The sequence below is a fragment of the Schistocerca serialis genome, chromosome 4 (assembly GCF_023864345.2).
Source record: "Schistocerca serialis cubense isolate TAMUIC-IGC-003099 chromosome 4, iqSchSeri2.2, whole genome shotgun sequence".
Lineage (NCBI taxonomy): Eukaryota > Metazoa > Arthropoda > Insecta > Orthoptera > Acrididae > Schistocerca > Schistocerca serialis.
The window spans coordinates 287,200,334-287,227,777 of NC_064641.1; the positions used below are offsets into that span (position 1 = coordinate 287,200,334).

The window sequence follows — 27,444 nt, forward strand, 5'->3', positions numbered from 1 at the left end:
CCCACAAAATAGGAAGAAATTATCATTGTAATAAAATAAGAGAAATCAGAGCTTGTACAGATAGATCTAAGTGTTTTTTCCCTTGCATACTGTTCAGAAGTGGAACAGTAGAGAAATAGCTAGAAGGTGGTTTGATGAACTCTCTGCTAGGCACTTAATTGTGAATTACAGTGTAATCATGTAGATGTAGGTATAGATGTAGACATAGGAAAAGATCTGTAGGAAGAACTAGAGTAGGAAGACTAGAGTCTATGATCAAGGATGCCCTTGCTGACAGAGGTAGGACAGTGGATGATGTTCTCCATGAGAGGTTGTGTGTGGGCATCATCCTGATATCCAAATATTAAGTAATTAAGCAGTGGATAAATACCACCTACAGTATTCTGTTGTCTCCCTCTCCTCAGCCAGAGAATTTAGCTCAAGTTTGTCAATGGTATTCCCTACAGTGGCTTACATAATGACTGGCAATCAGTAGAGGTATGGCCAGTGACTGAATTCTCCTTTAACAACTCCCTTCTGTATGGTTGTAGGTAATCACAGATCTTCCTCTCAGTCAGTTCCAGTGTTTGTTAGTGCAGTGATGACTGGAATATAATCAGCAGGGTTATGTTCCATCAACAGATCTCACAGAATCGTATTGGCATCTTAGTGTCTGTGTACATTTTTGTATGCTACAGTGATGTCATATTTTGCAAATCACCCTAAGGATTCCCTTAGGGCTGTCAACCAGCATAAAAATGGTGTTCACGACATAATGATTGGCCAAATAAATGCAAGATGTTCTTTTTTCAGTACGTGAGTAATTCCACTCAGATTTTGAGACTACCAGTGCTCTGGAGGTATCAGAAGTCACTCTTTCAGTGCCTTCTTTTATATGGACTACAACTGCACCTATCCCATAACACTGAGCATTACTGTGTAGTCCCATATCAGCATTCTTGTCAAAACTGCCATTTTGGTGAAGATGTCAGAGCCTTCTTAGGGATACAGTCCTCACTCAAAGAAAATTTGACATCTACTCACAACAGTCTTGTGGTAATTGTGCCTTGCTACTGAAATCGTTCATGAAATATCTCTAATAGGAGCACATGCCAAGGATTGTACTGAGGAGTTTGAAAACCTGTTATGGCTCTTATTGTTTCTGGACCAAGACAGATTACATTTCAATTAATTAGTTGTCCCAGGATTCTTATTTCTTGAGGGACAAAAGTGCACTCTCTCAGATTAAAATGACAATCTGCGACAAGGACACACTTCAGCACAGTTGTTAATTTTTAAAGACAAAATGTCATCCAGGCAGCAAATACATATTATCCATATAATATGTCAAAGCAGTTTGTGCATCATGCACTAGAGGTGGCTGAAGCTTAGCGCACACCAAATGGCATAACAATGAAATCTGAGAGACCATCATGTATTATGAAAGCAGTCTTTTACAGTCAGCCTCATATCCCTCCATTTGCCACTAGCCAGTCTGTATCACCATAGATGAGAAATACTTTGCTCTCTTCACACATTTCGAGATGTCATGAATTCATGGCAGTGGATATGCATCCTGTTTGACCATCTTTCTTCTTCACAAGGACTGCAGGGAGAGGCAAGGATGCTCTGATAGTCAAGTGATATTGCCGCACAGCATCTTCTCCATTTATTTTTGAAATATGCATTCTTCAACTTTAGGTTTCCTATATGATCACTGACTGATGGAGAAATGATCCCCATTCTTGATATGATGTTTCACGTTGGGTCATCTGCTATGCCTTGGCTCCACTCCACCCTTGAATGTGCTTGGAACTTTATACAGAATGGCCAATGTGTGTCAGCATCATTCCTTAATGAAGCTGGACCTACTGATAGCTGGGTAGTAGAATCCTTTGGTAGTTAGTCAATAATGGCAGCATAGTGCGATTCTGCATTAGAGATACTGAGCTGATCTCCTTGTACTAATTTGGCTGTCCCTCTGTATAGATTCTTGCAGCTGTTTATGGTAGTTGATGACCCAGAGCTTCCCATGAGCACTTTTGATGTTTAAAATTGTCACTAACATGACTAGGACTTATTTCATTAATGAAGGTGGATTGTGTGTTTCTTCAATGGTAGACAACCACTGAGAGCCATTATTGTTGCATGAAATTACTGAAGCAATTTTGTCAAACTGAATCTCCAATATTCCAAAGTCATGAATACTTGTGATGCCTTTAACAAGTCCTAGCTAAGGATAGCATTATTACTGCATTCTGGTAAAATGACAAACCTGAAGGGCTGTATTCTGCAATTAACAATTATTCTCAGAACACAGGTCGCCACTGGCTGGACATATTTTTCATTTGCAGCCTTCCTCACACTGGTCTTTGGATCTCAGAACATAGTCTTTTTCAGCTGGAAACAGTAATTATCCAGTATCACAGATAATGATATCCTAGAGCTGACTAGTGCCATGACTGGCTGGTCAATGATGATGATGATGATGATGATGATGATGATGTTATTTCCCAACATCATGGTAACAGTTGTTCATGGAGGATTTCCAAATGCGACTGTCTAACCTACATAGATCGTCATCGTATTGAGTTTTCCTGATTTTGGCTACTGTGCAAGGAGCTGGAACATCTGTATGGTGGTGATGAGCAACAACGTTGCATTGAAGAGCAACCTCGAGCAGGGTACAGCAATGAACATCAATCCGAAGATCAGCTGAATTTATTTGCAGTCGCCTGGTGTGAATACAATTGCTGTGATGTTTGACATTTTGCAGTGTAGTAGTCAATAATGGTAGAGTAGCATGACTCGTAAGAGGCACTAAGCTGCAGCTTTATAGTAGCATGCCACGTAACTACAGCAGCCACATGAGAAACATGCTAGCATATTTTCCTCTGTTCTCCAAATGTCAGTTTCTCTCCACAGCAATCAAACTAGTGAGGGAGCAGGCTGTATCCATGTCATGTAGAAGCTTTGATATTGTCTGACAGCTGCAACATAAGTCATGGTTTCCTCAGTGTCAGTCCACATTTTACGTAGTCATGCCAACAAATGATGAAACTTTTCTTGAATTAGTGATGCTAGCTCCTCCTGGCTGGGTTCAATATTTAATACTGCTACTTGAAGTCATCTGTTAACTCATCTATTTTATTATAATAAGTGCTGTATTAGCAATGCAAGTTCCTAATGGTGTTCTATGATTTCTATCGGTATGGCATTCGAAAGACTGTTAAATCTCTTTTTCACTGCACCCTTTCCTGGTTTATGGATTCAGTATGGTGGAAAAAAGTGATGATGTTCTCAGTTGTTATGACATCCTTCAAACAGAACATTTGATATTCTTCCTCTGATGTGTCCTCCTTTAAGTGTGAACCTTTCATAGCTACTGTCATACTAAGGTTCACTGTAGTTATACCCAGGAGTAAAGCCAAGTATGAGTTGCATTATTCATAACAAACAGGGAACTGTCAAGGCATTTTAACAACAAAAAGGGGAAGCTGTAAAAAAGACAACAGTAATGTTTTAGGTGTGGCAAGACAACCCACATACCTGGAAGTAGTCTGGGTGGCCAATGCCAGGCAGATGGGCAGCTGTGCTTGATAATGAGCAAAGAACTATAAGCCATGAAGACACAAAGATGGCTCTGTGTATGTTTGACAACAGGGTCCGAGATAAGGCTTGGAATTAAAGTTAATAAGCAAAGACCACTTCTGGTTAGAGTAAGAGAGAGCATGGGACAAGAGGGAGAAAGAGAGAGGGCCCTCTGTTGGGGACAGCACTACATCATGAGAAGCGAATACAGGGCTTAGGACACAGTGTGTGACCATATGAAGAGAGTCATCTCTACCCCTCCACCTAGCCTCTGAAGAACCACTGAAGAATAGTGCACAATGACAGCCAATAAGGAGGCAAGTAACCCTCGGCATAATGTCATGGCAAAAGCCAGTGGGGTCAAAGGGGAAAAAGATACAAAACTTGGCAGCAGGATGCTCTGAGAGAGGCTGTCTAGGAGTGAGGAGCGTAGGCAGTAAGTAAGCAGGTGGAGGTCTGACGCGAGGTGCTGCAAGAAGAGTTGTGGAGTTGGCATCCGGAGCTGATGATCAGATAGGCAGCAGCTGTGGGAGTCTGAGTTAGTCTTGTGAGTTGCATTCAAAGAGTAGATAGAATGGCAGTTGTCTTATGCTGTCTCTGTATCAGACTTTGCTGCTCATTGGAAACGCCTCAGCCAGAGGAATTAGGAATTCATTCTGTATATTTTGAATAAACTTCAGATAGTTAAATGTTTCTGGAGAATACTTCCATTATCTCCTAGCCTTTTCTACCTCCTTACCAGAGATTGTACCTTATTAGCTAGGTCAAAGTCTCCCTCTCACTACAGCCAACCAGTTAATCTGTGGTTATGAAACCATGTTGCTCACACTTTGAACACGACACTGTGTACCACAGCACCAAAAATCTTTTGATTATATGATCATCTTGTCACCAAACTGAGTTCTATACTTCATTCATTCTGCAGCTATGTAGACTTGCTGTTGGTTGTCACCAAGCACTTTCTTAATTTCTGCCTGACATTTGTCACATCTCTTGAGATCTTTCTCATTGTTCTCAAATTAAAGGGCTGCTCCAGACAAGTGAAAGCAGATATTTGCAAACAGACATAATTTTTTCCTATGTTTTACTCTACTGGCCCATTAAAATTTCAACACCATGAATGCATGAAGTGTACTACGAGGTTTGGAACATAAATATTGGCAACTATTTATTCACAATCTATACAAACGAGTTACATGTTTGCTCCTGTAACTGTCCTTCAAAGTAGTCATCAGCGTTGTGTAGAACCCATTGCCAGCAATGTGGAAGCCGTAGTATACCATTAGCTGAGCCTGTTCTGTTGATGGTGCAAATGGAGCGGTCTACTGCCTGTCGAATTTCTGCAACAATTCTGAAGCGAATGCCACAAAGTGGTTCCTTCATCTTCGGAATCAAATCAAAATCACAAGGATGTATGTAAGTCCAGGGAGTATGGTGGATGGTATAGTACTTCCCAGTCCCATTGAGAGAACAGAGCAGCCACAGATTGCACTGTATGCGCCCACACTTTGTCATGCAAAATGATGGGTGAGTTGTGCAGAAAGTGTCACCACTTCTTTCGCAAAGCTGGTCACAGATGATGCTCCAAAAATGAACGATAATACTGTGCATTGATGGTCTGCCATGGAGGAATGTAATGTGTTAGGATAACACCATCACAGTCGTACACGAGATTCACCATAATTTTCACCGTACTAGGGTTCTGATGCACTTTTGACTTCCACGGTGACCCATCATGACACCATTCATTGGATTGGCATTTCAGTTTTGCCACATATGATGTGGCCTGCGTCTCATCCAGTATTATGATATGGTGTAAGAAAGCCTCTCCTTCATGCTCATAGCGCTCCAAGTTCATCTGAGCAGCATCGTAATGCACCCATCTCTGCATTTCTGTCAAGTCATGCAGAACCCATCATGATGCAATTTTTTGCATGTCCAGACATTCCTTCAGGATGTGAAGCACAGTCATATGCACTAATCCGGTTTTGTGGGTGAGCTCACAAATCATATGGCGTTGATCACTGTCCACTAACGCGGCAACAGCACGCACGTCTTCTTCAGAGATGCTAAGATGACTTGCCCGATGCACGTCTGCCTCAGTTTGCTGATCTTCATTGAAGGCTTTTACTCAAAATGCCACTGTTCTGTATGAAAATGCCACTGTTCTGTATGGCAATGCCAATTCCCTGCACACCTCTTTAAGACTTTGATGACACTGTCATGCTGTATTACCTCTGGCACATTTAATCTTGATCCAACTCCGTTGTTCCTGTTTTTAAAACACAATGACACCATTGCATTAGACTGCTCACTCACAAGTGACTGTGTTTCCCTCCATTTTGCACATGCCAGTGACATGGGACGGGCAAGTCCATTTGCTCGGAGGTAAGGTAGGTATGTCAACAATGTGTGCTATCAGTGACAATAGTACATTCCATTGCATAGTGTCTCCACAGCAGTATTGCCACTATTTAAGTTCCAACCTATGTACTTGCTTTGATATGCAAAGGGTTAGCACTTCACTGTAACAGTACAAAGGAAGTATGAATAATGGCATCTGTATATAACAAATGATAATATGCAGTGTGTTTCTCATTCAGAAATAAATTTGAATGTTGTTTGTTCGTGCGATGATTATGTTATTAAACATGTAAGAAGGAGAAACATTTATCAGCACATCCAGAAATTTGACAGGGGTTTATCATTCTACAATACTGCTGCTCACTTTGGTCAGAATCCCATGACTTTCATGTGAATAGGGAATCAAAGAGTTCAGGATGGCCATATTCAATGCTGTGCTGGATCTCAATGGCCCAACATGGCTAATACCTGAGAAGACAGATATATTGTTCACTCAATCATGCAGGCTTGCACAGCCACATCATACACATCAGTAAATGGGCTTATTTGCAGCCAGACAAGTACCCACTTTGATATCTACCTATGTTTATTTCTTGGTATAAAATTTGAGCCACTTCTCAGTAGTATCTCAAATCCACAAGTCCCTTGGATACACCTTCCTTTTTGTAGTCACTCCATTCAGGTTTGCAGTTTTGTAAGTATATTGGAACTGAAGTTGTGAAAAAGCAAGCTAGGATATTTTTACTTCCCCTCTTTTCTTGCCATCTGCCTCCTTAAAATTCATTTTTTCATATTTTCGTAAAAGAAAAAGGCTGGCCATCAGTTTTAAAGAATATAACACCAGATCTAATTTTGTGCTTAGTTTTATGTATGTAATTGATTTTCTAATTTATTTTGACTATTACTAGTTAGTATCTTTCATTATAGGGCGAAATCAGTGATTGTTTCATAACTTAAATTCTACTGTTGACTTATAAACAAATATAAATTCTACAATAATTATAAACATTTGGAAGATGAAACATTAGCTTTCTTTAAGTATTTATTTGGCTCTATTCGAAAGCATGCTAGCAAAGTCAGCCCTCAATTAATTCCAAAGTAATTAACAGTTTTGTCAAAGTATTGTTTGTGTAACTATATTTGTTACTTTCATGATTTAAACTAATAATATGTATTAATGCTTGTAGTAGAGGAAACTGTTAAAAAGAACCAATTTTTCAATGTATTCAGTTAACTTAATGAGTTATGTTTTAACTGTGATTTCTGTTAATTAAACATCAAACAATGTGTAGTTTCAGTGACTATTATTGTGAGGACATATAAGGGCCCAATTTCTGGTCTCAAGACAGGCAGTCCACGACTAAGTTTTAGACGAGGAACCTGTATTGGTTAGATCAACAACAATGCACCCATGAAATAAGTGTATCACAGTTAGGCCATATGTTGAAACAATGACAGTGTCTGTTCCATACATACCTTTTTTTCTTCAAGAACTGTGAACTATGTGGTTAGGTTTTTACTGCTCGTTGATTTTCTATAGTAAACAATTGTAGCAATACGTGGATGTTTTCCTGCCAACAATTAATGAGGCTTATTGAAAGTTAAACAATAGTGCACTGGCCGTATTAAATGTGTATATGGGGAGTTGTGAAAAGCGAAAGCAAACAACTGTAAAATGCAAATGTGCACCTGTTGGCTACATCACTTACAGTAGTCTGACTTCCACCCGGCATTTTTCAGCCAGTACAGCAACGCAGTACTTTGGCACCAAGGACATCAAATGAAGAGATAAAGCAGGCACATGTCACAAAGGGATTTGAAACGGCTGAATAAGAAACAAAAAATTAACATGATGTTTCTTTACTATAATCAGTGTGCCACCATAATACTGCTCAGAAATTAATATTCACAGCGTAATCTGAACCTGTCAATCAAACCACCACCTGTTGCTCCAATCACTCTGCTAGTAACTGCCAAACCTCCCTGAAAAATGCCCAGTGGGTCAACTTCTCTTACTGTGGTGGTTTTAAACATAATTATTATTGTCATCAATCAAGTGCAACATCAGAACTACAAAGTGTTCTTAGGACCAAAATAATTGTAAAATTTCAAAATATACTGAAGACCAATTTCCAATACAATTCAGTGGATCAAAATAGAATTCAGGGACCTTCACAAATTTCCAGTTTTGTTTGCAAGAAATCACCTTTATAATATATTGTGTGAATGATGCTAACATGGGGATAGCATGGCTAAAACCACACAAAAATGGAACACACTTTGTATGTGAAACTTGTATCAAATGATTGCTAGAACATCATTAGTATAATGTAATTTGGAACTGGAACCCAAGTGCAAAATTTGAATTGCACAATAAAGCTGATAAAGTAAATTCAAAAGCATTGTTTGATATGCCACAGACAGTAAGTACGTCCTGACAAAGATTTTAAGGGATGGGAAAGACACACCATGGTTTAACGGCCATATTAGAAAGTTGCCACACAATCAAAGGGAGTTTCATCACACAACTACAACAAGTCAAAACCTAGCTCACAAGCAAAAGTTGAATGAAGCAAAAGTTGAATGAAGCAAAAGTGAGTTTGCAGAGACCAATGAGAGAAGCATTCAATGACACTGAAAGTAAAATTTTGTCAACTGATCTAACTGAAAACCCTAAGAAGTTTTGTTCCAACATAAAATCAATAAGTAAGTTGAATTCCTCTATTCATTCACTCATACAGGCATGTGAATGGAAGATAACAGAGAGAAGGCTGAAATACTGAATCTGGTCTTCCAAAATTGTTTCACCTCAGAAGATCATAATACACTTTCAGTCATTGTACAAGCATCAAAATGGCAGATATTGGCAAATGACTACAATCAGTTAGTAGAGGAAAATTATCCGGACCAGATGAGGTATCTGTAGGATCCTGCGGAGATCCTGTGAAAGCACTTGCTGTCCTTCCAGAAACCGTTTATCGTAGGTTGCTGGAGCAACCAAGAGGACCTTTCGACAGGAAAAAAGTGCAAGTAATTCCCATTTACAAGAAGGGTCATAGGATGTATGCACATAATTATACGTCTGTATCACTGCCATCAATTTGTTATAGAACTGTGGACCACGTTTTATGCTCATGTATGAGGACTGTTCAAAAAATTCCAGAACTTTGTTCACAAAATTTTTCTATGCTTACCTTTTATTTATTTTACTTATTGTACATGGTCTCCTTTGAAATACTTTCCTCCACAATTGAGACACTGCTCCCAATGTCATTTCCACTTCCAGAAGAAGTCTTGGTACACTTCTTGCTGGATCTCATCTATCACTGCAAATCTTTGTCCTTTCATTGGGGTTTTCAACATTGGAAATAAAAAGAAGTCTGCAGGGGCCAGGTCTTGAGAGTATGGAGGATTTTGTTTTTTGTGCAATAGTCACACACTAATGTGGATGAATCTGCTAGTGTGTTGTCTAATGATACAAGAGCTTTGAATTGTCTCACCACATTTCAAACCATTTCCTTCTCACATTTTCTCACACGCATTTCAACACATCCTGATCATACCTTGAATTAACTGTCTGTCCTTGCATCACCAATTCATGATGAACTAATCCTTCAAAGTCACAGGAAACTATCAGCATGGCTTTCTACATCTACATGGATACTCTGCAAATCACATTTAAGTGCCTAGCAAAGGGTTCATCGAACCACCTTCACAATTCTCTATTATTCCAATCTTGTATAGCGTGCAGAAAGAATGAACACCTATATCTTTCTGTAAAAGCTCTGATTTCCCTTATTTTATGATGGTGATCATTCCTCCCTATGTAGGTCAGTGTCAACAAAATATTTTCGCATTTGGAGGAGAAAGTTGGTGATTGTAATTTCGTGAGAAGATTCTGTCACAACGAAAAATGCCTTTCTTTTAATGATGTGCGGCCCATATCCTGTATCATTTCTGTGACACTCTCTCCCATGTTTCGTGGTAATACAAAGCATACTGACCTCCTTTGAACTTTATTGATGTACTCTGTCAGTCCTATCTGGTAAGGATCCCACACTGCACAGCAGTATTCTAAAAGAGGGTGGACAAGCGTAGTGTAGGCAGTTGCCTTAGTAGGTCTGTTACATTTTTTAAGAGTCCTGCTAATAATACGCAGTCTTTGGTTAACCTTCCCCACAACATTTTCTGTGTGTTCCTTCCAATTTAAGTTGTTTGTAATTGTAATACCTATATATTTAGTTGAATTTACAGCTTTTAGATTAGACTGATTTATTGTGAATCGAAGTTTAATGAGTTCCTTTTAGCACTCATGTGGATGACCTCACACTTTATGCTATTTAGGGTCAACTGCCACTTTTTGCACCATTCTGATATTTCTTCTGAATCGTTTTGCAGTTTGTTTTGATCTTCTGATAACTTTATTAGTCAATAAACGACTGCATCATCTGCAACCAACCAAAGACAGCTGCTCAGATCGTCTCCCAAATCATTTATATAGATAAGGAACAGCAAAGGGCCTATAACACTACTTTGTGGAACGCCAGATATCACTTCTGTTTTACTCAATGACTTTCCGTCAATTACTACGAACTGTGACCTCTCTGACAGGAAATCACAAACCCAGTCACATAACTGAGACATTATTCCATAAGCACACAATTTCACTATGAGCCGCTCGTGTGGTACTGTGTCAAAAGTCTTCTGGAAATCCAGAAATATGGAATCGATCTGAAATCCCTTGTCAATAGCACTCAACACTTCATGTGAATAAAGAGCTAGTTGTGTTTCACAGGAACGATGTTTTCTAAACCCATGTTGACTATGTGTCAATAGATCATTTTCTTCAAGGTAATTCATAATGTTCGAACACAATATATGTTCTAAAATTCTGCTGCATATCAACGTTAACGATATGGGCCTGTAATTTAGTGGATTACTCCTACTACCTTTCTTGAATATTGGTGTGACCTGTGCAACTTCCCAGTCTTTGGGTATGGATCTTTTGTTGAGTGAATGGTTGTATATTAGTGTTAAGTATGGAGCCAATGCATCAACATACTCCAGAAGGAACCTAATTGGTATACAGTCTGGACCAGAAGACTTACTTTTATTATGTGATTTAAGTTGCTTCACTACTCTGAGGATATTTACTTCTACGTTACTCATGTTGGCAGCTGTTCTCGATTCGAATTCTGGAATATTTACTTCATCTTCTACTCTGCTTTGGCAGCACTGTCTTCAATAGTACCTCCATTGCTATCATGCAGAGAAGGCACTGATTGTTTCTTGCTGCTAACATACTTCACATACAACCAGAATCCCTTTGGATTTTCTGTCAGATTTCGAGACAAAGTTTCACTGTGGAAACTGTTATAAGCATCTCACATTGAAGTCCATGCTAAATTTCAAGCTTCTGTAAAAGATCACCAATCATGGGGATTTTGTGTCTGTTTAAATTTGGCATGTTGGTTTTGTTGTTTCTGCAACAGTGTTCTAACCCATTTTGTGTACCAAGGAGGATCAGCTCCATCGTATGTTAATTTAATTGGTATAAATCTCTTAACTGCTGCTGATACTATTTCTTTGAATTTAAGCCACATCTGGTCTGCACTTATATTATTAATTTGTAATGAGTGGAGATTGTCTCTCAGGAAGGTGTCAAGTGAATTTGTATCTGATTTTTTGAATAGGTATATTTTAAACTTATTTTTCGAGGATTTGGGGATTACGATATTCAATCTCGCTATGATAACCCTGTGTTCACTAATCCCTGAATTGGTTTTGATGCTCGTTATTAACTCAGGATTATTTGTTGCTAAGAGGTCAAGTGTGTTTTCACAACCATTTACTATTCGTGTAGGCTCATGAACTAACTGCTCAAAATAATTTGCAGAGAATGCGTTTAGCACAATTTTGGATGATATTTTATGCATACCTCCAGAATTAAACATGTATTTTCGCCAACATATCCAGGGTAAATTAAAGTCATCACCAACTAATATCGTATGAGTCAGGTATGTGTTTGAAATCAAACTCAAGGTTTCTTTGAACCTTACAGCAACTGTATCATCTGAATTAGGTGGTCAGTAAAAGGATCCAATTAATATTTTATTCCAGTTGCCAACAATGACCTCTGCCTATACTAACTCACAGGAAGTATCTACTTCAATTTCAATTTCGCGACAAGTTAAACTACTACTAACAACAACAAACACTCCACCGCCAACCGTGTTTAGCCTATCCTTTCGGAACACCACTAGGTTCTTCGCAAAAATTTCTGCTGAACTTATATCTGGCTTTAGTCAGCTTTCAGCGCCAGCTTTGACATTTGACCTAACCTACTATGAATTTTTTTGTCTTTGAGAACCTTTCCCTGACCTATTGTTAAGAGTGAACCTTGGTCTAAACATCATAGCCGTTGACCCATACCTCATCACCAGATATGATTCTTTTAAGGTACGTCATGTTGTCATTTGCGTGATCTGAAAGCTCTTCACAGATTGCAAGGCAAACGTCTTTATTGTCTTGACTCATGAGCCATGGGATGAACTTGGCAGCAATGCAATGCATTCCAAGATGCAGCCTTCAGTTGGCACACACAATTTCATTAACATTCCTGACATAAGCGTTGTCGGTAAATGGCGAAGGGCGTACTGAACAAGGGTCACCTTTAACTTCCATCCAGCCATTTTTAAACCATGTGAACCATTTGTAACACTGAGTATGGCTTAAGCACTGATCACTGTAGGCTTCTTGCATCAATTGGTGTGTCCCTGTAAAGGTTTTCTTGGGTTTTGTGCAAAGTTTAATGCAGATACATCCCTTCTATAACTCCACCATCTTTAAATTTGCAAACTGTGCAACACAATGTTCTGCTCAATACAGCACTGAACAATAACTAACAGACATACAACAATGAAACTTCCAGCTGTTACACATTAAACACAGGCATGTGCAGGGATGCCAATTGCATTTCGCTCCAACACACCATTGGTGCAAAATTACAAATATTCCAGAATTTTTTGAACAGACCTCATATTATGATGTATTATGGAAAACAAAAATCTCCTCCATAAAAATCAAGATAGATTCAGCAAATGGAGATCTTTTGGGACTCAGTTTGCTCTGTTCTTCTATGAGATGCACAGCTCTGTAGACATCAGCACTCAGATCAATGCCTTGTTCCTACAGTCCTGCACTGCCATTTAGTTAAAGGAAAAAAAAAAAAAAACAGGAATTTACTCAGTATTGGACCAAATTTGTGTCTGCATTGAAGACTTCCTTACAGACAGAACTCAACACGAAACTGATAGATGTAAAGGTCATTTCATGAGTACCCCAAAGAAGTTCCAATAGGACTGCTACTGTTCATAAAATATAAATGATCTAATCAATTATCCTAGAGGTGGTTTGCAGATGATGCATTTAGGTAGCAACAGCAGAAGACTGTGGTACACTGCAGGACTGATGGATGGTGCAGTGATTGTCAGTTAATTCTGAATGTAAATAAAAGTAAGATGTTGTGGATACGTAGAAAAATAGCATTGCTGTACAATTACATTACTGGTGACAAATTTCTGGAGACAGTAACTACCATAAAATTTCTAGAAATAACTATCTGGAGTGACCTTAAGTGGAATTACCACATAAAACAAATAGTGGGAAAATAAGATGTCAGGCAGAGATTTGTGGGAAGAATCTTAAATAAATGTAACTCATCCATAAAGGAAGTGGCTTAGAAATCACTTGTTCAACTGAAACTGACTCTTGAACATTGTTCATCAGTCCAACACCTTTGCATTACAGGTTGGGTGGGGAGGGGGGGGGGGGGGGGACGGACCGGACGGACCGGACGGACCGGAGGGAGGGAGGGAAGGAGGGAGGGAGAGCAGTGTGTTCCATCATGGGATCATGTCGTTAGCACAAGAGTATTACAGAGATGTTCAACAAACTCGTGTCAGAGGCCACAAGAGTGGCAGGGTGCATTGAAATTAGGAGAGAAGACATTCTGGTAAGTTGGGCAATGTATTTCTTCATTCCACATATGTCTTGTAGAATGACCATAATAAGAAAATTTGAGAAATTAGAGCTAATATGGAGATCTATGGACAATCATTCTTCCCAAGCACCATTTGCCAATGGAACATGGTAGCAGGGATGGGAAAGGATAAATATTCTCTGCCACACACTGTCTGTTAGCTTGTGGGATATATATGTAGATGTCAATAAGCAAGAAGGCTGAAATGAAAATAAATGGATAATTTGAAGCAATTTATACTGTAGTCAAAATTGTCTCCTATGTTACAAATATGGCTATGAAAGAATTTAGGTCATGATGGACAAAGTACCTCTTGTCTGGAGCCATTAAATATAAATCAGAAGCTTATAATCTGTGTCAGACTGACAAAAAGAGCAGATTATTCAACAGAATTATAGCACCACAAAGACTGTGCAACAATGTCTCGGGGAGCACGCACCTTTACAGCTTCCCTTGACATAGCAACAGAAAGAGGTGCACTAACAGTGGTGTTGAGATTAGATTAGATTCAGTTTTCATCTCACAGACCCAAAAAATGAGATGATTCGTATTGGTGTGGAACATGTCAGGAAGTATACCATAAAAATCATAAAACATTTGAATATAATGCTTACTACCCTGATCATTTGTCAAGAGATTGTTAAACTAGGTGAGTACAATACAGTAAATTGGAACAGCTAATATTTGCAGAATTAATATGCTGTCAGAATGAAACACTGTTATGCACTATTAATAAATTTATCATACACAAATTACATAATCTTGACTATTTTGTCAAAGTGCTGTCAAAATTGAAATCTAACAGACATTTTTACTTAAGCTGCCCTAACAGTCTCTGTTAAGATTTTCATCTATGGAGTAGAAGGAGTTGCCTATCAAACATCTTTCTAACTCTGTTTAAATTGTGCTCTATCTGAAACCAAGTTTTTAATTGTTGCTGACAATTTATTGAAAATGTATGTTCCTAAATTTTGGATCCCTTTTTGGACCAAAGTAAGTGATTTTAGGCCTTATGTTGATTGTTCTTATTGCTAGTATTGATACTATGTACTGAGCTATTGGTTGGAAATAGAGATGTAACACTTGCAACAAATTTCATTAAGGAATAAATATACTGAGAAGCAGTGGTTAGACTAAAAAGTTCCTTAAAAGAGGATTCTGCATGATGTTCTTGAATTTACACCACAAATTATTCTTATTACATGCTTAAAACTTTTGCTCGGTTTGATGAGTTACCTCAGAATATGATCACGTATGACATAATAGAATGAAAGTAGGCAAATTATGCAAAGTTTTTTTTGTATTTATATCTCCTACATCTGATATCATTCTCACTGAAAATACAGACTTGTTTAGGTGCTTCAGCAGTTCTGTGGTTTGCTCTTCCCAACTGAATTTATTATCGAGTTGTAATCCCAGAAATTTAACACTGTCCACCTCTTCTATTTGCATGTTTTCATATGTTATACACATGCTGGAAGGAAATCTCTTACAGTTTCTGAACTGCATGTAGTGGGTCTTTTCAATGTTTAATGACAGTGAATTAGCTTTAAACTATTTATTAATATCAGTGAAAATTTGATTAGCAGCCATTTCTAAATCTATACTTGCAATAATTGCAATGTTTGAATCATCTGCAAACGAAACAAACTTAGCATCTGGCAATGCAACAGACAAGAGGTCATTAATGTACACAAGAAAAATCAATGGACCCAAGATGGAACCTTCAGGAATACCACTTGTAATTAAATCTCAGTCTGATGAAGACTGACTGCTTACTGCATAGGCATTTTGCAATGACACACTTTGTTTCCTGTTAGTTAGATAAGACTCAAACCATTTTGCAGCACTACCAGTGATGCTGTAATATTCTAATTTACTGAAGAGAATGGTGTGGTTCACACAGTCAAAGGCTTTTGACAGGTCACAGAAAATGCCAGTAGCCTCTAATTTATTACCTAATGAATCAAGTACATTCTCATTACAAGCGTAAATAGATTTCTCTAGATCAGAACCCTTAAGAAATCCAAACTGTGACTTGGACAATATATTATTTTTACTCAGATGCTTATGGAGATGCCTGAACACAACCTTTTCAAATATTTTTGAGAAAGCCATCACAAGTGAAATTGTCAATAGATTTATTGTATCTCTTTATCCCCCTTCTCGTAAAGAGACTTAACTTCAGCATATTTTAGCCAGTCTGGAAATGTTCCTCTGATAAAGAGATTGATTACACAAATAACTTAAGATAGAACTCAGCTTGGCCAATGACAGCAGTTGATCTGTGTGTCGAACCTCTGAGGAGCATTCATCATTGTCTTACAGGCCAAGAACCTGTCATGGTGGTATGAGGTGCCACTGGATATGCAAAGGGCAACCATCATCTGATCATGGTTTTAAGGGAGATGACCAGCATCTGACCATAATTTTAAGGGAGATTTAGTTGCAATAAATTTCAGCTACAAGGCTACATTGCATTTTCTTGGAATGGCTGACAATGGAGATATAAATACATTATTATATAATATGGTATCATACTTGGGTAATGCCATAAACTAAGAGAAAGGTTTTACATGGTGAAAGCATGTAATAAGACTCATTTGTGGTGTACATTTAAGAACAACATGCCAAATCTATTCAAAGTACTACTAACTACTGCTTCTCAGAATATTCATTCATTAATGAAGTTTGTTGTAAGTAATATGTACCTTTTTCAATCCAGTAGCTCAGTACACAATAACAACACTTGGAATAAGTAACAATGTACATAAAGATTTGGAATTACTTACCTTGGTCCAGAAAGGAGGTCCAATATTCAGGAATACATATCTTCCATAAGTTGCCAAGAGCCATTAAGAGCCTAGTTTCAGACAAAGCACAATTCAAATGGAGTTTGAAAGACTTTTTCGTGGCAACTCCTACTCCACAAATAAATTATTTGACAGTATCAATTATTTTACAAAACTTTTTGAGATCTGTTTGTCTAGAAGTTTGAACTACTAATAGTAATTCATCAATTAATATTTGTAAAAGTCATCACTGACAAAATATGCAGTATATGGGGAGCTAGGAAGATTTAAAAAATTGCTGTAATACTGGAGATCCCAGGAAATACAGGAGAGGTGATCCCACAAAATAATCATCTCTGGTTTTCATAGTTGGTCATCTGAACAGAAAGTACTATCTCTATGACATGTTAAGGCTGGTAGCTATGCCATATCTTCCGTGTCTCCATAACATTATCTTTCAACATACTAAATGACTGCATGTTGCCTGTGCTATCCTGACCTACCTCAAAAAATAGAGTGTTTAACTGCTGCACTGACCTGGAAATTCTCTTGATCTATCTACTGAAAACATTCAGTCCTGAGTTGCTAAACATCTCTCATGCCACCACTCACTATGCACTACGACTGGTGAACTTTGGGTTCACCTTGAAGTGTGGAAACCATATACCTTATCTGTCATCCACATTCAGTTTCACTCAGTGCTCAAACTGGTTAGAGCTATTATTACTCCTGCCAGAGGTGGCAGCTCTGTCTTTCAAGTATATGCCTTGTATTCCCACAAATCACATACAAATTCTATCATACATACATCCTATTATGGTGAGTACACACATTAAGTAAAATTTTGTTTTTGCAACTTTTTATGGTGTTGTAAATTTAATGGTCAACCATGTATTTAGTGACACAGTTGAAACCTTCTATCCATTTTGTCAGATTCTGGCCAGCATCTCCTGAAAACACTGCTGGATGCATGATGTGCTTCTAACTCATGAATGCTTTTGTATCCATTGGTACCTTGACAATTCAAACTGGGATTGTATTGTTTGTACTTTGATTCCTGGCCATGATTACAAATTTTGTCATCCTTATTGGAGCTATGGCTCAAATACACAAGATCTTCACTATCTTTGGTCACATAGAATTGGGAATCAACTTATCAGTTTGAAGGCAGGGTAACACTTCAAACTGAAGCTATATTTATTGGACACATGTGAAAGTAGATGTGGAGATGAACTCTGTGTATCAGAAGAGAGTACACCGATTTATACATATAAAAGCTGTTCTATCCCCTTTTAATCATGGAACTTACTGAGATGGGATGGCTTGCATCCCTCAGTGATACAGATAGTTGTTCAATAGATGCAACCACATCAGAGAGGTATCTGTGGACAGGACAGGAGAACCACTGTTTCCTGAAGTATGCCAGCAGGCTTTCCGGTAGTTCCAGTGGCAACATACTGGACGATTGACTGATCTAGCCTTGAAACAATAGCCAAATGGCCTTTTTATTTTGGTACTGTGAACAGTTGAAAACAAGAGTAAACCACAAACAAAATTTTACTGAATGGACTGTAGCTTACTGTATGGTTTGATGATGGCATCCTCTTGCATAAAATATTCCAAGGGTAAAATAGCCCCCCCCCCCTCCCCCTCAGATATCCAGGGGGAGACTACTCAGAAGGTTGTCATTATCCGGAAAAACAAAACTGGGAGACTATTCATCAGAGATGGAATATAAAATTCCTTAACCAGGTACTTGCATCAATTGAAGTTAGATATTATGAGAAATAGTGAAGTGTGCTTACAGGAAAACCAGGACTTCTGGTCAGGTAAGTACAAGGCTATAGATACATAGGGGTAATGCAGGACTGGGTCTAACAATGATTGAAATAGGAGTAGACAAGCATAGTGAACACGTTTTTGTAGCCAAGATAGACAAGAAACCTACACCCAACACAGTAGTACAAGCCTATAAGTTTACTAGCTATGCAGACTAGGAAGAGATTCATAAAACAGATCATGAGATAAAAGAAATTTGTTAGATAATTGTAGGAGCCAAAAATTTAATTGTGATAGCAGGTTTGACAGCACGAAAAGCAGAAGAGCAAAAAGTAGGAGAGCATTGATTGGGAAAAGGCAGCGTAAGGGGAAGCTTCCTGGTGCAGTTTTTCTCAGAGCATAATTTAATTAACACAAACATTTGATTTAAGAATCAAGAAAGAATGTTCTATATGCAGAAGACAGTTGGAGACACTGTAAGGTTTCACATAGATTGTGTAATGGTAGGACAGAGATTTTGTAATGAGATTTTAATGGGAAGAGGTAGACTCCAGCCCTAATTTGTTGGTTATGAACAGTAGATTAAATCTGAAGAAACTACAGAAAGGTAGGAAATCAAGGAGATGGGACCTGGTAAGTTGCAAGGAGCTGCGGTATTTGAGAGTTTCAAAGGAAACATTACACATTGACTGACTGAAACAGTGGTAAGGAACACAATAAAAGACTAATAGGTAACCTTGAGAGATGAAACAGTGGACACTGCATAGAATCAAATGGGTAAAAGGACAAGGTGCAATAGAAATCTCTGCATAACTACAAGACATTTAATTTAAACCATGGAAGGTGCAGGATGCAATGAAAACAATATGCACATAGAGAAGGTGTTGAGTTACAGACAGCAGTAATATGAATATTAAGAGCTCATGTGACAAGGCAGTACCAATTGAAGGGAATACTGAAATACAGAATGAACAAACAGAAGCATTTCACTAGGGAAAATAATTAAAGACAACATTAAAGGAAGGGAAGGGGAAGTAAAATGAAGATCAGATGGGAGATACAATGCTGCAAGAAAATTTGCTGAAACATTGAAAGAACAAAGTGGAAACTAGGACCTTGGAGTAGATGACATTTCTTCAGAATTAAGATCCTTTGAAATGCCAGTCATGATTAAATTATTCCACCTGTGTGTGGGGTACACGAGACAGGTAGAATATCCACATACTTCAAGAAGAACATAGTATTAATAATATGGGAAAAGACAGATTGCTACTTACCTTAAAAAGACGTGTCAAGCTACAGACAAGCACAATTAAAAGGCATTTACATAAAGTTTTTGGTCATGACCTTTATCATGGTCATGACCATTCACACACACAAGCAAGCACACCTCATGCACACAAGACCATCATCTCAAGCATCTCAGGCCGGAATGCAACTATCACGCGGGATGCAAGCAGCAATCTGAGGGGGCAGGGAAGGGAGAGGGATAGCAGTGTACAGCTGGAGAAAGAGACAAACCCTGCCTGGTAGTGTGTGCAGGGACAAAGTCTTGTGCCAACAGGCACACAATCAGGAGATTGTGGGGCAGGGAGTTGGGGAAAAACTTAACTTTGTGTTCTGCCTTATGGCAGGTCTTGCCATGGGGGAAGCCTCATCAGAGAGGTCCACCACATGAGCATCTAGGGAAGTGATTCCAGTGGTTGTTTTCCATTGCCTTCCACTGGTGATGATGAAATGATAATGAGGACAACACAACACCCAGTCCCTGAGTGGAGAAAATCTCCGAGCCCACCGAGAATCGAACCCAGGCCCCTTAGCATGACAGACTGCTGCGCTGACCACTCAGCTATCAGGGTGGACGGTGGGGAAAAAAGGAACAAAAAAGGAGAGGACAGTGAAAGACGGGCAAATGCTTTGGTATGAGACTGTAAATACACAGGGTGGAAGACGAGAATGGGAAGGAGATGATAGGACAATGCTGATGGATACTATTGGGTTAATGGTGTGGGGATAGTACGTTACCATAGGTTGAGGCGAGGATAATTATGGGAGTGGAGAATGTGTTGTAAGCCTCTGCGCAGCTTAGAAAAGCAGGTGGTGGAGGGAACAATCCAGATAGCTCAGGTAGTAAAGCAGCCATGGAAATCAAGTGAGTTACATTCAGATGCATTTTTGGTGGTTGGAAGGTTGAATGTGGACAGAGGTGTGGATGGAGCCATCAGAGAGGAGGAGGTCAACATCTCCTACATCACATCTTTGGAACTGATTTCCTTGCTCCCCAGCACGTGGAAGTGCATTCCAGACACCACCTACAAGTTATTAAACCTGCTGACATACTACTGCTGACTCCAGACACCACTATCCAACCCCTATCATACTCACAGTGTTCCTCCTCGTCCACCCCTGATAGCAGCTAAACCCGCCCAAGCTCACCTTTTCAGCTTTCCACATCCCCCAAAACTCCCTACCAATTCTCCACCGAATCCAGAGCCAAAGCCAAAACCCTCAGCTCCTAAAGTGATGCTTTGTCACCCACACAAACTCCACAACATCACAGTTCATCCCTATGCCACTCCCAATCTGAATCCCTTGCCACAAGGATCATATTCCTGTGGGAGACTCAGGTGCACAACCTGCCAATCCACCCACCCAGGACTTTCTATTCCATCCTATCACAGGTTTATCCTGCCCATCAGGGGCTGGGCCACCTGTGAAAGAAGCCATGTCATTTACCAACTCTGCTGCAATTATTGCACAGTATTTCATATTGGTATGACTACCAACCAGCTGTCCACCAGGATGAATGGCCACCACCAAACTGTGGTCAAGAGCAAAGTAGATATCCTGTGGCACAACATGCATCTGAATGTAACTCACCTGATTTCCATGGCTGCTTTATTACCTGAGCTATATGGTTTCTTCCCCCCACCACCAGCTTTTCTGAACTGTGCAGAGCGACGTTATTCTTACAAGACATTCTCCACTCCCGTAGTTATCTCGGCTTCATCCTACGGTAACAAATTATCCCCACACCCTCCACCCAATAACATCCACCTGCTTTGTCCAATCATCTCCTCTCCATTCTCATCTTTGGCCATGTTTATTTGCAGTCCTATGCCAATGCATCCGCCCACCTTTCCCCGTCCTCCTCTTTTTTGCTCATTTTTTCCACACCCCCTTGCCCCACAATCTCCTGATGCTGTGCCTGTTGGCACAAGACTGTCACTGCACACACTACCAGGCATTGTTTGTCTCTCTCCCCATCTGTACATTATGATCCCTTCCTCTTTCCTAACCCTGCTGCTTGCATCCAACATGATAGTTGCATTCCACTCTGAGATCCTGGATTTGGTGGTTGTGAGTGTACGAGGTGTGCTTGCTTGTGTGTTAAATGGCGTGTGTCTCTCTTTTACTGATGAAGGTTGTGGCCAAAAGCTTTATGTACACTATGTGATCAAAAGTATCCGGACACCTGGCTGAGAATGACTTACATTTTTGTGGTGCCCTCCATTGGTAATGCTGGAACTGTCGGTGGTCTCTGTCAGTCAACAGACGAGGTCGTCCTGTACACTTTTGTGCTGTACGTGTCCCTAGGGATGTTTAGGAGTGTAGAAATCTCACATACAGATGTATGACACAAGTGACTCCCAATCACCTGACCACATTTGAAGTCCGTGAGTTCCATGGACAGCCCCATTCTGCTCTCTCATGATGTCTAATGACTACTGAGGTCACTGATATGGAGTACCTGGCAGTAGGTGGCAACACAATGCACCTGATATGAAAAAATATATCTTTTGGGTGTGTCCGGATACTTTTGATCACATAGTGTAAATGTCTTAATTGTGCCTGTCTACAACTTCACATGTCTTCTCTATGGTAAGTAGCAATCTGTTTTTTTCTGACATTGTTGATTTTCCTACCTGTAGTTTCCATTGTTTGTGAACAAAAAATGGAGAAACTGGTAGAAATCCACCACAGAGAGAACAATTAGGTATATGGAGAAACAGTGCTGTTCTCGCAAAGAACTTGGAAGGGCAAATGAGTTCTGTGAACAGTGTATTGAAAAGATATTATAAGACAAACAGCAACAAAAATAAAACAAAAGATAGATGAGCTTTGCTATCTGGGTAGCAAAATTACTGTTGGTAGCTAAAGTAGAGAGGATATAAAATGCTGACTGGAATTACAATAAAAATATTTCTGAAAGAGAGACATTTGTTAACAATTAACATAAATTTAAATGTTAGGTAGTCTTTTCTGAATGTATTTGTCTGAAGTGTAGCCTTGTACAGAGGTGAAATATGGTCTGTGGACAGTTAATACCATATAAGAACAGAAGAATTTGTAGATCAGATAACCAATGAGGAGGTACTGGATCTAATTGGGGAAACAGAAATTTAGGGAAAAAATTTATGAGAAGAAAGGATTGGGTGATAGGAACATCTTGAGACGTCAAGGAACTGTCTTTCTGTAATGGAGGTAGGTAAGTGCAGAAGAGCTGGCTGGGGCTGGGCTGTTTTGAGGGAAGAGACCAAACTGCGAGATCATCGGTCTCATCGGTTTAGGGAAGGACGGGGAAGGAAGTCGGCTGTGCCCTTTCAAAGGAACTATCTCGGCATTTGCCTGGAGCGATTTAGGGAAATCACGGAAAACCTAAATCAGGATGGCCGGACGCGGGATTGAACCGTCGTCCTCCCGAATGCGAGTCCAGTGTGCTAACCACTGTGCCACCTCGCTCGGTAAGTGCAGAAGAGAGGGGGTTGGAGAAGGGAAGGTCCGAGCAGGGGGCCTCAAATACAATAAACAGTTTCAGATGTATGTATGTTCAAGTAGTTATGTAGTGATCAAGAGACTTTAGCAGGATAGACTACTGTGGAGAGCCGAATGAAACCAGTGGTAGGACTGAAGACCACAACAACAAAAAACAAAGTAGACTGTTCTGGTAAATTCCAATAGATTTCAGAAACAAATAAGCCATAACCTTCCAGTAATCATAAGCGAATTGCTACACCATAGAAAATGGCATACAGAACATGGCAAAAATAAATGTCTTAGCCAGACTGTTGGAAGGGTTTTCATGGAAATTAGTACTATCAATATAAATCAGTCACAAAGCTGGAAAAATAGAAATTGATACAGATAGACTATTAAAAGTTTCAGCAAGCCTGGTCAATTGATACAGGACAGGAACTGCTTACTAAAAAAATGTTTTGTCTCAACATACATTATCTTTGAGGTTGCAACTTGCACACACTTTTTTTTTCTGTCATGAATCTTGCAGTGAAATGAAATGTGTAGTTAGGGCCTCCTGTCGGGTGTCGGGTAGACCGGTCGCATGGTGCAAGTCCTTTGAGTTGACGCCACTTCGGGACTGGCGCATCAGTGTGGATGATTTGATGGTGATGGTGATGGTGATGATGATGATGATGATGATGATGATGAGATGATGATAACGATGACAATGATGACACGACACCCAGTCCCTGAGGGGAGAAAATATCCGACCCAGCCGGGACATGAATCTGGACCCCTTTGCACGGTATTCGTTCGCGCTGACCACTCACCTATTGGGGCGGACAGGAATCTTGCAGTAACAGATGATGAGTGGCACTGACTGGCTAGGAAATTTGGAACTTTGTGTGTCATGAGGCTGAATGCACAAAGAACTGGTGGTGCAATAAGTGCCACAGAAGTGCTCACTGATGTAAGTGTACTGTAAGAATACTATATAGAGTTGATAAATGTACATCTTGCAGAAGCCTGTTTGGGAATTGTGGCATTATTACACATACGTGGCAATACCTTTATACTCTAATGGTATTTTTGGATTGTAGCAAGCATGAATTTAGACTGACCTGTGAAATTCAAAACAGAAAAGTAGAGTGAAAAATAATTATCATATAAACTGTATGCACTTGTCTGGGATTCAAAAGGAAGGGCTATATCCTGGTGTAAAAGTCTTTAACAAGCTTATGGCCCTTTTCAGGCAGGAAAATATAAATCACCAAATATCAAAAGCTAAATTAAAGATTACCTTATTAGCCATTCCTTTTATAATTTATTGAAATATTTGTATTCGAGGGTACAAATCTGGCTAACAATAACATTAATATTTAACTTGTTTTTAAGTTTTCAGATATATAGACAACTGATGGCACCCTGCACAAGGTTATACACTTGCTTAGTTTTATGTGCCCGTCAAGTAAAAACAGCAGCTGAATTTGTACAGGAGAAAAAGAAGTGGCATTTTTTCCAGAGTAGCTACTTTTCTCCTAAGCTATACAGGAATAAAGTAATTCCTATATTTATCAATTTGTGTGGATTAGAGCTAGTTGGAACAGGTTTTTGGTATATTTTACAAAAGCAGTATACTGTGGCTGCTGCTATCAGTTAATCTATAATTTGACTTGTTACATATTACTAAAGGCTCTCCTTCATGATGGTATTTATGGAACACAATATGTAAGTGCATGAATGATGGGCTTCCTGATATGGTCTTCATTTTGTACCACACAGGGTAATAAGAATATGTTGAAAAATACTACAGAGCCAGCATTTATTATGCTCTATAGTTTTCAAAGCTTTCTAGATCAAAAGTCCGTTGTAAGAAATTCATTACAATTTAACATCTGTTGTTTCAGAAAAACTATGGATTTTGTGAGTTCTTGACAAGGAACCTGTAGCAACTTAATAGCTTAGTATACAGAAACAGTTTATGATAGCTGCTTGTGTGTTATAATGCGTCTTTCTAGTAAGTCCACATCAGTTAAGGTTCTTGTTAATCCTTAGTTCTATGGAATAAAATAAAATAAGTTATAGATTAATTCTGACTAGACTGTAGGTGTTAGGATCCATTCGTAAAACTATGGAATCAATTTTTAGCACAAGGATAAAAGTTCTTAAATTACCTGCAAACATTGATGCAATAGCTGCAATGAGAAATGAGATTATTATTCCTGGACCAGCTTCAGTCCTTGACACAGATCCAGATATGACATATACACCAAGTCCAAGTGTGCTGCCAACACCCAGTGCAATCAGATCAAAAAGTGAAAGCACTCTTGCTAGACTACTCTTAGAAACATCAGTATCATCAAATTGTTTTTTTCTAGACATTTTCTGTACCAAAGAACCAAACATCTTGCAACCTGTCAGAGGAAAGTAAATTGTACATTTTAACTGTAACTAATATATAATTCACATGAATATAGCTATTTGTACAATAATTCTTTTTCTTGACACATTGAAATCTTTTCAAGGATTACTAATATTTTCCTATGACATATAAAAATTACAGAGCCAGAATACACTCATTTTTAATTATTTCTAGTGGTGTACAAGTTACTGGAAAAGCTCATTTAGTCCTTTTATTACTACAAGGAATATGGTAAAGGACTAGTGAGTGTAGGATGTAGTTGTGGCACAAGATAATGTTCCATTAGGAGGTGTGTAATTTTGTTGCAACCCAACGCAATTTTGATTTATGTAAAATGAAATGACAAATTTTAACATACTTCCCCACGCAAATGTTCAATCCAATAATTACATAATGCTAGAGGAATATTGCATCTACACTACAAAGGACATGATTTGAGAACTATTGAACTTGCCTTGTAATATAAATGTATTTACACTTTGATGACAGTTATAAGTAACATTAAAAATGAACAGATATTCATTGTATAAGATACAAAAATATTTGCACATAACTGTTCTATCCTTTTCTAAGGCTCAGTCATCCACTAAGAAAGCTTTTATAAAGGTGAATCACAGGCTCGTTTAAGAAAATTGATAATCATCAAGTTCTAAAATAAAATCATTTTTCAAAATCCATTGCCTCTATAAATTACACAAATATTTGCTTTCTGGAAATATAAAGTTTTCAATTTTATTTAATGTCAGCTGACTTAGTTTGGGGGATTGATGAAACAATATGAAAAAAAATTAAGCACATTATATGTGCAGAAGATCTTACACAGTATCATATTGAAAACCAGATTGCCTTACATAGAATGTAATGTTCGAAAATTAGCTTCGAATGACTGGCAGCGTTATTTACCTAATAACAACATCAAATTTCTGCTGTCCATAATTTAATACGGGCTTCAGATGCCCAAGTCATATATATAATCTGCAGCACTTTTACACAAGCACATTGTTGATTCCTCTCCACATACACTAGTGGCAAATGAAGTTAGATCATCTCTGAAGACAAAAATATAGAACGATATTTGCGTGGGGGACTAATGGAAGGTGAAGATTGTTGTTTTTTTTTTTTTTTGGCATTCCATGGATCATAACTGCAATAGTTCTTAATTACATGGAATGAGTCAGTTTTACACGACTGTCTTAAGACATGTAATTATTAGTATTAGTATTCACAGGGCATTGCTATGGATGAAGTAAAATCCTTATATTGAGCTTGAAAACATTGAGTTTATAATAACTACATTTGATTTGGTGAAAGAGTAGATGTTTTATCAAATATTGTACTGGGTCTGTAAATGTACACTCCTGGAAATTGAAATAAGAACACCGTGAATTCATTGTCCCAGGAAGGGGAAACTTTATTGACACATTCCTGGGGTCAGATACATCACATGATCACACTGACAGAACCACAGGCACATAGACACAGGCAACAGAGCATGCACAATGTCGGCACTAGTACAGTGTATATCCACCTTTCACAGCAATGCAGGCTGCTATTCTCCCGTGGAGACGATCGTAGAGATGCTGGATGTAGTCCTGTGGAACGGCTTGCCATGCCATTTCCACCTGGCGCCTCAGTTGGACCAGCGTTCATGCTGGACGCGCGTGAGACAACGCTTCATCCAGTCCCAAACATGCTCAATGGGGGACAGATCCGGAGATCTTGCTGGCCAGCGTAGT

General features: G+C 38.9%; 1 protein-coding gene across 1 annotated transcript in view; it reads right to left on the reverse strand.

Moving 5' to 3' along the window:
• The window catches only part of LOC126474400 (high affinity cationic amino acid transporter 1-like), a 169,106-nt gene extending 143,414 nt beyond the window's left edge, over positions 1 to 25,692 (reverse strand). The window contains exon 1 of the mRNA XM_050101869.1: positions 25,461 to 25,692. Coding sequence (XP_049957826.1) covers positions 25,461 to 25,692 — 232 coding nt within the window. The remainder of the gene's footprint in view (positions 1 to 25,460) is intronic.
• Between the last annotated feature and the right edge of the window lie 1,752 nt (positions 25,693 to 27,444).